The 16,065-nt window shown below is 37.1% G+C and overlaps 1 protein-coding gene across 1 annotated transcript in view; it reads right to left on the bottom strand.

Moving 5' to 3' along the window:
- GNE (glucosamine (UDP-N-acetyl)-2-epimerase/N-acetylmannosamine kinase) overlaps positions 1-16,065 on the bottom strand; it is a 54,083-nt gene that overhangs the window by 8,453 nt on the left and 29,565 nt on the right. Inside the window, exons 7-8 of the mRNA XM_036741579.1 lie at positions 10,914-11,124; positions 2,738-2,867 (exon numbers count right to left, since the gene is read on the bottom strand). Of these exons, the coding sequence (XP_036597474.1) occupies positions 2,738-2,867; positions 10,914-11,124 (341 nt within the window). The remainder of the gene's footprint in view (positions 1-2,737; positions 2,868-10,913; positions 11,125-16,065) is intronic.

The raw sequence follows: 16,065 nt of genomic DNA, 5'->3' as shown, positions 1-16,065 counted from the left end.
TTCAAGGACTTTTATCTGTTTACTTTTCCCTTTCAACTTGGAAAGTCCCTAATCTTTCCTCCAACTAGAAGTCAGATTACCTAATGTAACCTGGTTAACTGTTTTATTTTAAGTAATTAGTTTTATTTGATTGTTTCTAAGGCATAAAAGCTCTCTTCCCCATATTTGGGGTCCAGTGCCAAATTTGAGGAGGCCTGCTCCCAGTTTGCTGAGTAATTAGCATGTTTTACTTATTAGATTTATATGCTCAGAAGCTTGAATCTTTGTTTCCACAGTCATTTCATCTTTCACCCACTATGCCAATTCTAGTTTCTATCATAGACAATTCACAGCTTCTACAAACTATTCCCAAAAATAGTTTGCAAATTTGAAATTTCGAATGTATTTCTGTAAAAAAACGTAAATGGTAATTAAGTTCCCAACTAGTCAGCAAAGTCAATTAACTCAAGATATTATTTAGAATACAGTGGAATGAACATTGGATTTGGAGTCAGACAACCTAGGTTCAAGTCCTGCTTGTCACTACCTATGTGACCTTTCTGGGTTTCAGAATCTTCACCTATAAAATGAGGAGATGGAACAAGATAGCCTGTAAGGTACTTTCTAAATCTATAATGCTGTGACTAACTCCCTAGTACTGTTATTGTTCTGTGAAATGCGCCCCTTCCTCTTCCTTTCAATGTTTCAGATACATTAGGGGTTAGAATGGATTTTTCTGGGGAAGCCTGCAAACCTATTATCTATAAAAATCATTTTTTATGGGAAAAAATGCATTCCACAGCACAGCCTCTTTGGTCACATTTGTCTAATATCAGATAAGAAGAAAAATAGTGGTGCACTACACTTTCCCTTCCCTTTTTCATTTCTCCCTCCCCTCTCGCACACCCCATCAGCGTGAAGGGAAAGAAGGAATTCAAAGAATAAATCTTGCCTGGAGTTTTACAGAATTTGGGCTGAGGGGAAATCCCATCTGATCTCCAGACACAATGAAGGCCAATCATTTTTAAGAAGGGGTGTTTATAAATTGGATATGTGGAATCTAGAGGGTGTCGATCATGCTATTGGGGGAGGAATCCAAACACCATCACGTGGAACAGAGCAAAGTAACTTAGCAATAGAAGTGGATATTAGATGGCTCAAATGACCGTGGTGGTAGAATAGCAGTTGCTGAGTCCTGTTTGTAAGTTTTGAAAGGTTTTTCTTTCTCTTTACTTCTCCTTTTTCCACTTAGAATCATCTCTACTTTTTGTTGGGGAGGGTGGGCAGCTCATCCCTAGGTGTATAATTCCTTCCCCATTTCCCATAAAGCTTGGGACATTACTTTTTGCAGTATCTATATTCTTAAACAATGATGCCAAAACTGAATGTTTCTGCATCACACTCTCCCTACCGTGGTTCCACTTACCAATTTTTTTTAAAAGATCAAAAATGAAAAAACTGTAGTATCTTCTACAATACTGCTGACAGAACAACATTGACCTAGTTTAAAGACGTCTTTACAAGAAACTAAAATCAGTGCTCCATTATTTAGTTAAAAGGCACTGACCACTGTGAACCCTTCAAGAACAGGGAGTGTGCATATCCGAGCATATAGCACATGCTATGCAAAGAGCTGATATTCAGTAGATTTTTATTTTTTATTATCACAATATGATCTTCAGCAAGTATTGGCTAATGGTGTCTCTTAACATAATAAAAAGAATAAAAGACTGAATCAGAACTCCTAGATTCAAACCTCAGCTTTCACATTTGTTAGCCACATAACTGCCGGCAAGTCACATGATCTTTCTAGGCCTCAGCTTCATCATCTACAAAATGGACGTAATAATAGAGATGGCCTGTCTCATAGGATTAATGTGAAGAAAGCACTTTGTTAACTATAAAAGATTACATAAATGTGAGCTATTTTTCTTTCATGTGTCACTTAATTCTGAGAAAAGACATTGTCATAAATGAGGATCTAAGGTCCTTGAAATGCAAAACTGGATCATTCAAAGAACTAGGGAAGCTAGAGTAAAACATTTCTTGAAGGACTTCAAATTGAGCAAGCCACCCCCTCTTTGATGTGAAGAAGTCCTTAAATAATCTGTCTGTTCACAGATAGTATAAAGGCTGTTAACAAACGCTCTACTTCAGCGAGGTCAGCCCTTTTTGTCTTCCATGTACACCTTATTCATTTCCTCAGTCTGTGCCTTCATCATTTTTCTCCAACCTGAAATGCCCTGCTTTGCTCTTCTCTGCTTATTCTCCTCCAAATCCTCCCCTATCCTTCAAGTACATCTCCTTTTGTGAGCTGTTCTGTGATGACACCAGCCTCCCCTAAGCCGCTCCTTCTCTGAATCCCAGAGGCAGCTCATGGCAGAGTAGATAGAGCGCTAGGCCTGGAGTTGGGAAAACTCGATTTCAAATCTGGCCTCAGTGCGAACCTGGGCTTAGCGTCTGCCTGCCTCAGTTTCTTCATCTGTAAAATGGGGATAATAACGGCACTTACCTCACAGGCTTGTGGTGAGATTCAAATGAGGCAATATTTGTAAAAGTGCTGAGCACGGCGGTGTCATACTATGCTGGAGCACAGTAGGTACTATAAAATGCTTATTCCCATTACGAGACAATTGTCATTTAACATTGCTGATTAATTGAAAAACACATATCAGAACACAGCCTATCTTGCAATCTAATAAACTTACTCTGCACTGCTATCGAGGTATTTCAAATTAAAAATATATATAAAACTCACCCACTCCCAAAATTCTGCAATTTAGTTTTACAGCTTCTGCTGCAGCCTCCACGCACATCTGTAGAATTAATTTAATTCTTTCTTCATAGGTTTTAGGATTGGATTGAGTGTACTTCTTAACTACTTCACCCTAAAAGAGGGAACAAGACCCATAAGAAGTGGAATATTAAAATTATCATATACTGAAAATGAAAGCTGACTACTGATTCAGATGGCTAATCCAAAGATGTAGTGTGGCATATAAGGAGGATAGCTCTACAGTAAACAGCACTGCAAAATCGGTGAGCCCTGTTAAAATTTCTTGTTAAGTCACATTAGTTTATCCAAAATTTTACATAATTTGAAGTAAGCCAACCAGGTGGCCCCTTCTTATTTCTTCATCTAAATGACGGGCCACCAACTCTAATCGACTTCATTCAGTCTTCATCCTCATTGACTACTCTGCAGCTTGTGATACCGTAGACTGCTCACTCCTGGAATTCTCTTTCTTCTATTTGTTTCACAGAAACATGATCCTACTGTGGTTTGCCACTTAAGTCTCTAACTGCTCCTCTTTCTCCTTTGTTCATTCTTCTTCATCTTAAGGTAAGCCTTCTTCAAGGCCTTGTCCTTGGCCCTTGCCCTTGGCAATTCGCTCCTTGGGCTTCAACTGCCATTTTGATGCATCTGAATCCCAAGTCCCTAATCTGTCTTATGAGCTCTAGACCCTTATTTCCAACTATGTATGGGACATTTCTACCTAGATGACCTACTGACACTGCAAACACTTACTTCAAAAGATGGTTTCTCATTGGTGTGGTTATTCCCTTCAACAATACAGACTACAACCTATCCAGGCCTGCTCCTCCTGTGGGATTCTTGTACGTGTATTTCTGTAAACTTTCCATAGAGGATTTACCCATGATGGAGGCCTTCCTTTTGTTTTTTTTTTAATTTTTTACTACCACTGCTATCCACAGTTATCCCATAATCTCACTAGATAAAGGTCAATCTCCCCAAGTCATTTCTCATGTGCAAAATAATCATTGCTATTGTGCTGCAACCTGCTTATTCAACGTGGTGAACATTTATTAAGTGTCAATGTGCCAGACACTATGCTTGGCAGTTGGGATTCAAAGACAAAAATGCCATCCCTACAAGAGTTAACATTCCCTTAAACAACATGTACAAAGAGAAGTAAACCCAAATTTTTTACAAAGTAATTTCTTGGGGAAGGAAAGAGCACTAACATCTAGAGAGGTCTAGAAAGGCTCTGTATGTAGGAAGGTGCACCTGAGCTGAACGTTAAAGGGAGCTTGCAAGCCCAGAACTTGAGGTGAGGAGGTGATACATCCCAGGGATTGCAGGACAGCAGCAAGGAGAGAGGGCATGGACTGGGAATGAGCAGTTTGGCTGGAACACAGACTATCTGCTTTCCATTTTCTTTAGGTCACACACAATTTCAATTCTTCTGAGATGTTGGTCTTCCACAGTTCATAGCATATATACCAATACTGGGAGAATGCATTTGTTTTTTAAAGGCTGTTTACGGCAGCAGTGGGCATAGAAATTGCTGTCTAATTTCCCAAGGCAATCCAACCTAATCTCTTCTATTCAATTTGAGTCCCTGCCCACTGTGTTGAGGGGTAGGAGAGGGAAAAGGAATAGAAAATCATTTATTAAGCACTTATGTGCCAAGCACTTAGGATACAAATAGAAAAGGGAAAAGACCTTGCTCTTAATGAGCTCACACTAATTGGAGGAGACATCAAAGGAAGGCTTCATTCGTGGTAGATGGAAAGGCCAAGTGGTATTTTCTTTCTGCTGTATATATCTGTACTGATTAAATAAATATTTCAGTCAGATGTGAATCTAGCTATATGTCAGTCTTCAGACATTTTGTTTTTCCAAAAACCAGTCTCTTTTGAATGACCATGGAGCTTACTAAGGAATAGTGTTCCTGTAATATTTAGGGACTTGATATGATCAGCACAATGCCATATACAAATAGAAGCATCTTTAAAATCTCCATCCTCAATAAGAATTCCTCTTCTATTTGGACTTTGTGCAGGGCATCCTCCATGACAGTGGTGAATACTTTTAATAAATGTACATATCTCTGTCTTATGCCTTGACTGATGTTGATACTCAGTGGGTCAACAAGTAAAAATTGTTTCTAGGGTTATATCTGTCATGATTTCTTGTATAAAGAAATACTTTTTTAGTTTCTTTAAATTTTTTAGTGAACAAAGATCTATTTTCTTCCTTTCCTATTCAATCCACACACACCACTGAAAAATAAAAATAAAAAACAAAATCTTTGTCAAATATGCATGATCAAGTAAAAGAAATTCCCACATTGGCCATGTCTAAAAAATATAGGTCTCATTCTGTACCCTGGATCCATCAATTCTCTTTCAGGACTTGGGCAGAATGAGAAAGCACCTTTTTTAAAAGGAAAATCTTTAGGCTTTATTTTACTCTACTGAGTCAATAAATCAGCATTTATTAAGTACCTTCAGTATATGCTAGGGAGTGTACAGGGCAATGGGGATACAAAGATAAAAATTAAACAGTACCTTCCCTGAAGGAGTTTACACTCTATCAGGTGAAACAATACATATATAAGTATATACAAAATAAATGCAAGGTAAGTTGGGGGAGAGGCACCAGCATTTGGAGGGATCAGGAAAGGCTTTATGTAGAAAGTGGAGCTTAAGCTAAGATTTGAAGGATACTAAGGGGCAAAGGTGAAGAGGAGGTACATTACAGACATGAAGCGACAGCCTGTGCAAAGGAATGGAGCTGAAAGATGAAATGTCATGCGAGAGGAATGGCAGAAAAGCTGGTGAACTAGATTGCAGAGTGATGTATAGTAAGCATTGAAAGGATGGTTGGAACAGGTTGTTAAGTACCTTAAGTGACTCCAATTGTTTTGTTTTGTTTTTTTTAAACAGGAACAATTTAATTATTTGCTTTTACATCCAGAACCTACAAGAAACTTCAACAGACCAACCAATATCCAGAATTGTAAAGTAAAGCATATTTTACAAAAAAAGGAAAAACAAATTTTAAATGTGAAACATTCATCCTCATTACTGATCAGAAATCACTGAACAACATTTCGGGCCTCTTCCCAGAGACTTCCTTGTTGCTTATTTTTTTCTACCTTTCAGATCCTTCAGATTTTTCTTAATTGGAGAAAAAGATGTTTGTTTCATAAAGATGACACTTATGGGAAGGGTCAGGGCAGCCATAAACCAGACATTATGAATTTGTGAAAAAAGCATTTTTTGAATTATTCCTACTAAGTGCCAAGTGCCATGATCAGCGCTGGAGATAACAACTAGAGAAAGACTGGTCCATGGTCAAGTTCATACCTGGGGGAAGACAACATATCAGAGAGTTTGGCTGCTGGGTGAAGGAAAAGACTTAAAAGTCCTAAAAGTCATAAGAATGCTCCAGAGGGGCAAATTGTGAGGCCCAGCCAGGCATCTTCAGATTGTCAATAGCTAGGATGACAGTGGAGCATACAAGCAAGGCTGGTGGTAAAGCCAGGAAGTCCTTAGAAAGCAGCATCAGGGCTGATGGTAAGGTTTATTTAGCAGTCCTTCTTACCTGAAGGAAAAGTTGGGACTCCCATTAACCCAAGTCATGTGAGCAGTCAAGCTGTCTGGGTTGGTTCTAGGTGATCTGGGGCAAGAGTTGAGCAAGTCAGAATTCATTTGTACCTGACCGAGATGAGGATATCTGCTTTTCTCTAGGATTAGTACATGTGAACAATTTCTACAGTTGTATCAACAGCTGTGCATTTCTTGCACAGTTTTGCACAGTGCATTTCTTTTTTGTTTGTATTATTTCAAAAGAAATTTAAAATAGCACATAGAAAAACTGAGAAAGCATATGAAGGAAATGGCCAAAGACAGCCATGGAATACAGCTCCTAGACAAGGGTGGTGGGGGAAGGTAAAAAGAGAATGATTTAAACTTCAAACTTTAGTTTAGTTTAGTTAAATTCAGTATCTGCCAGTATTAATTGAATCTTCTCGTTTCTTTCTAGTTACTTCTCTGGCTAATCTTTCAGCTTCAGCATTACTTTCAACTTTTAAATGAGCAGAAACATACTTCCATTTAACATCCATAACCTGAGTCATATTATCCAGCTTAGTGAATTCGTCTCTGTGGACGATGTCCTAATTTTGGCTTGTTTTCCAGTCATTTTCTTTCCGGTTGTTAAATCCATTCATTCATACCATTGGTGACAAACTGGTTATCTGAGTACACAATGAGTTTCTCAGTATTCTGGGCCTTTGCTTTCTCAATAGCTTTGGCAACTGCTTCTAATGATGCTCTTTGATTTGTCTGTCGCCCAGAATGTATACCACTTACGTTTAGATCATGGGCTGGTCCCCTGCAGATACCAATTCCTCTCCATGCCCCTTCTCTCCCACTATTTTTGCAGGTACCCTTGACATACACAGTGTTAGGGTCTGATCCTTGGTGCAGTTGCCCACATGGACTTCCAGAGCCTCTAGTCTGCCAGTCATAGTCATAGCTTTATCAGTCCTCAGATTGTGTTTCCAAACATTTGATCGGGAAAGAAAGTGAGTCTGACCTTCAGAGAATGTATCAGTCCAATTGTTTTTTTTTTTATCAACAAACAATAGACACATTTGCTGTTCCATTGTAAAACAGTGAAAACAAAGTATACAGCAACGTCCTGTGAAAGCTCGCCTGTTCCCTTGTCACAGAGATGAAATGGACCCTAGCAATCATCCAATTCCAAATATGCTCATTTTATGTATGAGAAAATGGAATCCTGATGAAGTTAAGTGATTTGCCCAAAGTACCATAGGTAGCAAATGTCAGAGCGGGGATGTGACTCCAGGTCCCCTGTTTTCTAATCCGGTAGACTCCTTAATGCATGCATAGTCCATTCTCATAAAGATTTTACAAAGATGAGAAAATAGAGATGTGGGGAAGTTTTTGCTGTTACCTTCTCAGTTATTTGTTTTGTCTAACAATATATTCCATGATCTTTTCCATTCTTTTGGAAACTTGCCATCTCTTAAGACATCTCTAGAAGCTAAAGCTGAGAGCCTTTAAATTTTATTACTTCTAGCATCGATTTGTTCTCTGAATATCTTGTCAGGTCCAGTAATCCTTCCCAACTTCATTTTTTTAAAGTGTCCCTTTATGACACTGAGCACTGAATGTCAAATGCATTATGATTACTAATGAGTACAGATGACCACAGGAGGGACAGAAGGAAAAAGCATTTATTAAATGCTTATAATATGCAGGCACTGTTTGTTCTAAGTTGGCATTTAGGGTAAGGCTGGCAGTTCTGTGCCACATAACATCACCTTATCTTTCCAGATTCATCTAACAAGTACTCTCAGGATGATCTTGCCCAAGCTAGGTGGCTCAGTGAATAGAGCACCAGCCCTAGAGCCAGACGACCTGAGTTCAGATCCAGCCTCAGACACTTGACACACTTAATAGCTGTGTGACTTTGGGCAAGTCACTTAACCCCAATTGCCCTGCCTTACCCCCTCCAAAAAAAAAGGATTAAAGAAGGACGATCTTGCCCAAATGGTTCTCATTCTAAACTCTCTGCAGGCATATTTCCCCTTAATCACCTTACAGTGTTTTGTGAGATAGTACTGCTTTCAATCTTCCATATTCCTCCTCTCTAATAAATTACAAATGACTTTGTTCTCTAAATCAGTGCTACCCTTTGGAATTCTATCTTTTCACTTCGGCAAGGACTGCAAGTGCTTGCTTTGCTCTTTTTATCTCCATTGTGGCAACTGTTTTGCATTTGACTATTATTAAGAAATGGTGATAAAAGTCAGCTTTTACTTTTGTGCCCTTCCTGTTTTTCCAGAGGTGCCAGCTTGTTTGAAAAGGTCAGGGTGGAGGTGTCAAAACTGGGTACTGTCTTCTCATCTTCATGGTTTCTTCTAATTTGGTATTGATTTTGATCAATGCTCTAACCAGATGTGACTATATACAAAGACAACTAATTCTAAAAAGCTTTCCACATGGGCAACCAGTCATTAACTGTGCGACAAGGTAAATAGTCAAATTTAGTTTTGTGATGTTGTTCCATGCGTGTCACATCCATTTCCTTCTCACTTGATTTTTGAAGGCTTCTGAGAAGCCGATAACTTTTGGATTCTTTTATGTATCGATCCTGGATATTTTTGGACATAATTTTGAATCACTTATCCTGATAATTACCTTGATATTGTAGTCAACAAACAGCAAGATAAATGTTGGCTTGGTTTGCAAGCTCTTAAGTTATTCATAGATTTTTTCTACTTCTTCATCCTCTTTAACCAATATTGATACATAAGTTTCAATTATCTTCATGACAGTCTGTTAGCTTTTGAACCCTTCAGGGTGAAATGACCAAGCATGGGTTCCCCTTCACTTGAGTGAAGTCTTTAAGGCTGGGTGGCTACGCATCAGGAACATTGTAGAAAAGATCCTCTTTCCAGCTACAGATTGGACTAAATGGTTACTGAAGTCTTCCAACTGTGAAATTCTGTGATTCTGACTTCCATGAAATGATGATTCTCATTTCCTTCATGTGAGCCACTTAGATGCAAATTCTCTATGTCTTTTGGTTTCATTCATAGGAAAAATGCCAAACAGAACATAAGCTAACTACTTGTTGGTTATTGGGCAAATATTATGATAATTTAAAACACCAAATTTAATTAATGGTTATGAATCATCTTAAAATGGTATGATTCTTAGTTCATGAGCATCTGCTCCCTCAGGAGGAGGAATTGAGGACTGTTTTATATTTTAATCTGTTCCAGGGGCCATTTTGTTGAGGGAAAAAATATTACCTAAGCAACCAACATTGTGGTGATGAAGCTCCACACTTAGTTAGGCTGTCCCTCAGCCAGCAGACACAGGATACAATCAAGGAAATGTTTGGAAAATATTCTAATCCAGTTGAATCAACCAGAACTTGCATTCTGTTGACATAGCCTTTCAGAAAACAGCTTGCCTCTAAATAAAGATGAGACATTACAGTAAAACTTTTGTGGAGGAAAACAGGTTACCATAGTGCAAGTGAAAGATTAATCACCATTGACTTTAGACATGAAACTGGAAAACTGCCTCTAAGTCAGGCTAGAGAATAGGAGAGCTAAGTTCAGGAAAAAGGTTTGGGATGAAGACAATATGCATGGACAGTAGAGACCAGGCACGGCTGTTACTAAATGATAGAACTTGTAACATTTGTCATTTCTCTCTAATTCTATAATTCTTAAACTTTCTACCTCATGTGCTTACAACCTACAAAAACTGTAATTTGGATCTGACAGAGAAAAAGCAATCCATTTAGTATCAAGTTAATGATATAAAAAGCAATTTCAGATTTGTGGTTTTGTCCTTATTTATTATTTTAGTGACTATACTTATTAATTCTTATTAACATGCTTACATTAATCCCCATAAATATTCTTAATCTGATATTAAAGATTTCTACTTTATACTTGTCTATTAGTGTATTATAAATTAACTTGAAATTCATGTGATATTAATCTTTGTTTAGATAATGTGATAAGCTTAAGTCACAAAAAATTCTTAAAGATAGGACTGAACCTGTGATTTCACTGACATAAAGAATTCTTGGGTGAGGAAACCATGTCTACCAACGCAGCCGTTGTAGTATTAGAGAGCTGCCTAGAGTACTGAAGAGTTTTAGGTGACTCACGGAGGGGTTAGGCAGATAGCATATGTCACAGGTAGGATTTGAACCCAGATTTTTGTGACTTTGAGGCTGACTCTATGTATACTACGTCAAAGTGCCTCTAAAAATCCTTATGCCCTTTATAAGCCAAGTAAAGGCTGACCATCTGTTTTCACTCTTTCTGCTAAACTCAGTAATTTAATTTATGTGTTAATAACAAGTGGGACACCCTGTTTAGTTCTCTGAAACATTAAATACTGGTAAAAGGTATAGAGGATATAATTTTCAACCTTAACACCCTATCACTGCTTGCTAAAATTATTATTTTAAAATAAAATATGAAAAAGAACATGGAAGAGAGTCACACAGGTCAAGAAATCATAGATTAGTTGGAATCCACTCCGATGGAATGCCCACAGTGATGAAATTACAGACGCACTGAAGTACTGGAGGATTAATTCCAACTACATTAAGACTAAATTACCTTCATACTGACTATTGCAACTCGAAGGTTTGTTCCGCCTAGATCAACAGCTAAGGCACTTTGGGTCTCAAGGATATGATCAATGTCTTTAGAGATGTTCTCCTTTACAGGGGGGAAGCAGAACTTCTTTTGTAGTGGTTCTTGGAGGTCAATTGATTTGAGAAACTTCAAAATCCTCGGAACAGCATTCCCATCCCCGTATATCTTTGAACTGCAACATCCAAACATATTAAATGAAATCAACTACAGTGTACTACAATGACCATAATCTTTGTGACACAAAATTTATTGTCACACTGTATTTTAAAATAATTATGACATCTGAATTTCTATGCTGAATACCTACATATAGCAAGCTCAATTTTTAGATAGAAAGCCTAGATTCAATTTAATACTTGGGGGGGAAATAAATACAGAAATGGTCACACATAAAAATGATCATGAAACAATATTAACAAAATATTAATTTAACATAAACTTTTTTTAACCACAACCTAGGAATACAATAAAATCTAAGATGTCTTCAGATAGGAAAATAATGGTTCCCTCCTATGTCTACGCATACTCTGTGTAACAAAAGAATGAATGCACTTGAGAAGGGAACTACATAGGAATAGTTGGGGAAAAAACCTGACAAATTAACAAAAATTCTAAATTTTAGAATATATTTAAGGAGATGAATTTTCCTTTTAGTACTTATACATAGGCCAAGATTTGGGGCTACATTTTAAGAGCTTTGGAGTCACAAGGCTCTAGGCCTAGTTTTGCCAGCTTACTCTACCATATGATTATAGGCAAGTTGTTGAAGTCAGCAGTATCAAACTCAAATAGATATGGATACCTGTAGGAAGCATGTTGATTCAGAAACAACAAATTAACATTATCTGTGGTGTATTGTATTTTTATTTATTTTGTCAAACATTTCCCAACTAAATTTTTATCTGATTTGGCAGCACTCCAGAGTTGTACAGTCTACTTTGCCTCTGAGACCTCTGACTTAATCTATCTTAGGCTCAGTTTTCTAAGGGATAATAATGTTTGCACTACTTATTGTGTAAGGCTTTTATGAGGATCAAATGAGGCAATCTCTATGAAACTTTTCGGAAACCTTAAAAGCAAGAAACTAAGCACTTCTCAGGACCTCAGGCAAGTTTTACAGAACAAATCCTTTTATTAAGAGGATTTGCTCTGTGAAGTTTGGATTCAGTCAAAGAGCTGCACTTGAGGACCTAGAGGGCCACATGTAGTCTCAAGAACACAGGTTCCCCACCCCAGTAGACTCTCCCTACACACCAACTTAAACACTATTGTGCTTAGGGAGTCCTTTTGTTAAAAAAGCAAAACAAGACAAAACCCAAACTGCAGGAGTATAAAGGTAAACTTTCACTTGACTTCTATTTAATTAGTCAAATGGAAGTGACTTTAATTGAAGTCAACTGACTTAAATTTGAAATTGAAATTTGATTGACTTTAGTAAAAATTAATTGAATTTAATTAAACTAATATGAATTAGTCAAATTAAAATGAGCGCACTTTTATGGAATTAGAACTACAGACAATCCTCTCCTCTCCCCAAATGATAAAAATCCAGGTAAACAATCTGAGACTTGTAAGAAAGAAGAGTTTGTTTTTTGGTCTTTTGTTGTTGTTTGTTTTGGTTTTTTGGTTTTTTTCCTGGTTCACAGACACTTTTTTTAATGGAAAAGACACAGTAAACTTGAATTTCAGCAAGGTATTTGATAAAAATCTCTTCAAAGGAAGATTTCTGATTAACATAGAAACATGAAATATCTTAAAGGAGCCCAACTTTCCCAACAAACACTCCATGAAAGATTTAAAAGGATACCAAATGGAACAATGATCAAGAAGACCAAAGAGAAACACCAGTAAACTCCTCCATCTAGTCTTAACATGAATATGGTTGGAAGCCTGTGGGTGCTTGAAGCAAAGATGTACCAAAGGGAAGGAACCTGATAAAGAGACCTTAAAGCCAGCTGGATCTATCAGCTAGCCTACTCAAAAATTCTGTGGGGAACTGAGCCAACTCTCTATCAGGCACTGTGCAAAGAGACAAGGGCTATGGGTACACACCTTGGGGCCCTCAAAGATAGACTGAAAGAGAGGAGGCCAATGCAGCAGCCATTCAACTCATACTAGGTACAGCTCAAGAAGGCCTGAGAAAAGCACAATTCCTAAAACCTAGTTATAGTTTCTCAGGGTTGCAAGTGAGGATGATGGAAACTTCTGGTTGGGAAATTTACAACAAGAAGGGGATAAGAGTCAAAGATGAGACCACTATCCACATTGTGGAGACAAGGCTGCCAGAGGCTACAGCACAGGGTGGGGAATATTTCCAGCTAACCCACCAAGAATAGTAGTGCCATGCATACTAGAGAGGGGACAATACCAAACAAGGCTGACCATGCCTTCCAAGAATATAGTAGGGGATGGATCCTAGCCCTAGAACAAAGCCCCAACTGAATCTGAAGACATGAGCAAACAGAAGAAACCTGAAGAATAAATAAGGGCTAAAAGAAGCCTGTAATGTAGTTTTTTTTTTTTGAGGGGAGAAGGCAGGGCAATTGGGGTTAAGTGACTTGCCCAAGGTTACACAGCTAGTAAGCATAAGTGACTGAGGCTGAACTTGAACTCAGTTCCTCCTGACTCCAGGGCCGGTGCTCTACTCACTACGCCACCTAGCTGCCCCAAAATCCATAATGTAAATCCATAAAAGAGAGTAACTCCATAACATGTACAAACAGAGGTACAAGGAAGAAAAATGGCTTAATCACAAGGAATATAGGAGCATCTGGAAGAAATATAAAAAAATATAAAATGAAATAAAAGTTCTTGAGGAAAGGATAAATTGATTAGAACAGAAGGGAGAGGAGGGCAACTTTATCCAAGTAGTGAATGTCCAAAACATAAAATGGAGCAATAGAACACAATGATTCCATGCAACAATAAGAAACATTCAACAAAGTTAAAAGATTGAAAAGTTAGAAAAAAATATGTTGTCTGCTATCAAAAGCAATTGACATGGAAAACAGGTTGAAGAGAAATAATTTAAGAAATTTTGCCACCACCCCCTTGAAAAATAAAACCAAACCAAAAAACCTCAGTATCATATTTTAAGAAGTAATAAAAGAAAAAAATCCAGATCTATTAGAATCAGGAAGCAAAAGAAAATAGAAGCCAACATTTACTTTTTGAAAGAAACTGTGAATTGAAAACACTGAAGAATGACATAGACAAAACCTCAAATTTTCAAGTCAAAGAAAAAAACCACCCCAAACAGACAGAAAGAAAGAGTTCAAGTACTAAAGGACTATAGGCTCCTAAGATCATAAAAGACTACACTACAACTATTTGGTAAGGAAAAAATGGAATACAATAAGCAAAAGGTAAGGAAAAAAACCTTAGAACCAAGAATAGTTTATCTTGCAAAAATGAGTATAGTCCTACAGGGAGGTAAAATGGTCTTTTAATGGATTAAAGGACTTTCAATCTTTCCTGATGAAAAGACTTGAGCTGAGCAGAAATTTGAAATGCAAACACGGGAGTCAAGAGAAATCTATAAAGGTAAATACATTTGAGCAACTGGTATGGAAATAAGCAAAGATGAAGTACCTATATTCTATCAGGGGAGAAGATACAAGTATTCCTTCAGATCCCACTGTCTTCAAGGGTTACAGAAGGCATAAAGAAAAATAAATGAAGGCCCTGAAGGTGGTTTTGTCAGTCTTAAGAAAGGAAAGAAAGGAGAAGGAAAAAGAAACATACTAGGGAAGAAAGCAAAAAGGCAAAAAAAACTTGTAATTTCTCATTACTGGGATATACCAGAAGCATATACAAACAAGGAGGAGGAGTGAAAGGAGTAGGTGTCTCATGAGCCTTATTCTTATCTGAATATGGTGAAGGTCAGTTGTACACACACACAGACACACAAACACACATGCACACATGCAAAGTTTGGCATAAGAAATACACTGAACTCAATAGGATAACAGGAGGGCACAGTTTGAGGAAGGGGGGATTTAAAAGAAAAGGTAAGATCTGGGAAGGAAATATTGATAAGCAAAAACAAACTTTAGATCTGGGAGGCCAATAATAAAGGGGCAATTATATAGAGATAAAGATGGGATAAGAATGAGTGATTGGTATCTGGGCTCAACTACAAAGTTTACCAAAAACATCTGAAATATAAAGATTTACAAAATTAAAATAAGGAGTTGGAACAGAATCCACTATATCTTGAGTGATTTTTTTTGAAGCACAGGAGTGACAAACATAAACTTGGACAAGACAATAATAAAAACCAATTTGATTATAAGAGGTAACAGGGAAAGCATATTGTGCTTAAAGACACCTTAGATAGTGAAATAACACCTATATTTAATATACAGGCAACGAATAGCATAGCATCTAAGTGCCTAAGACAAAAGAATCAAGTTACAAGAAGAAATTGATAGCAAAACTTTAATGGCTGGTGGCTTCAACATATCCCTTACAAAACCAGAGAAAGCTAACAACAACAAGAAAAAAAAGAAGTTAAAGGCCTGATTAGACATAATTAATTGCTCTCTGGCAATTAATGACTGGTAATTGAAGGACCAGACACATTTCTTAGCTTGGAATGACATCTTTACAAAAATTGAGTATGTATAAGGAAATAAAAACCTCATAAACAAGTGTAGAAAAACAGAAAATAGTAAACATATTCTTCACTAAATACAATACAATAAAAATTATAGCTAATCATTATATTCTTGAAGAAAGATTTCAAACTTAGAAGCCAAATAAATTAATCCTAAAGAGTATAAGAACTGATCATTCTGTAAAGCAATTTAGAACTATAACTAGAAAATTCCTAAACTATTCATACTCTTTGACCTAGTAACACTACTAAGTAGATAATGGAAAGGGCTTTCATGTACAAAAAATATTTATAGCAACACTTTCTATTAGAGTAAAGAACTGGACAAAGTGGGTACCCATCAATCTGGGAGGAATGGGTGAACAAATTATGGCATATGAATGGAATGGGATATTACTGTGCCATAATAAATAATAAAATGAGAGATTTAGAGAAACCTGGAGAGTCTAATATGATTTGAAGCAAAGTGAAATAAGTAAAACCAGAAGAACAACT

The sequence above is a fragment of the Trichosurus vulpecula genome, chromosome 1 (assembly GCF_011100635.1).
Source record: "Trichosurus vulpecula isolate mTriVul1 chromosome 1, mTriVul1.pri, whole genome shotgun sequence".
Taxonomy (NCBI): domain Eukaryota; kingdom Metazoa; phylum Chordata; class Mammalia; order Diprotodontia; family Phalangeridae; genus Trichosurus; species Trichosurus vulpecula.
This window is presented reverse-complemented; position numbering and strand designations above follow the sequence as displayed.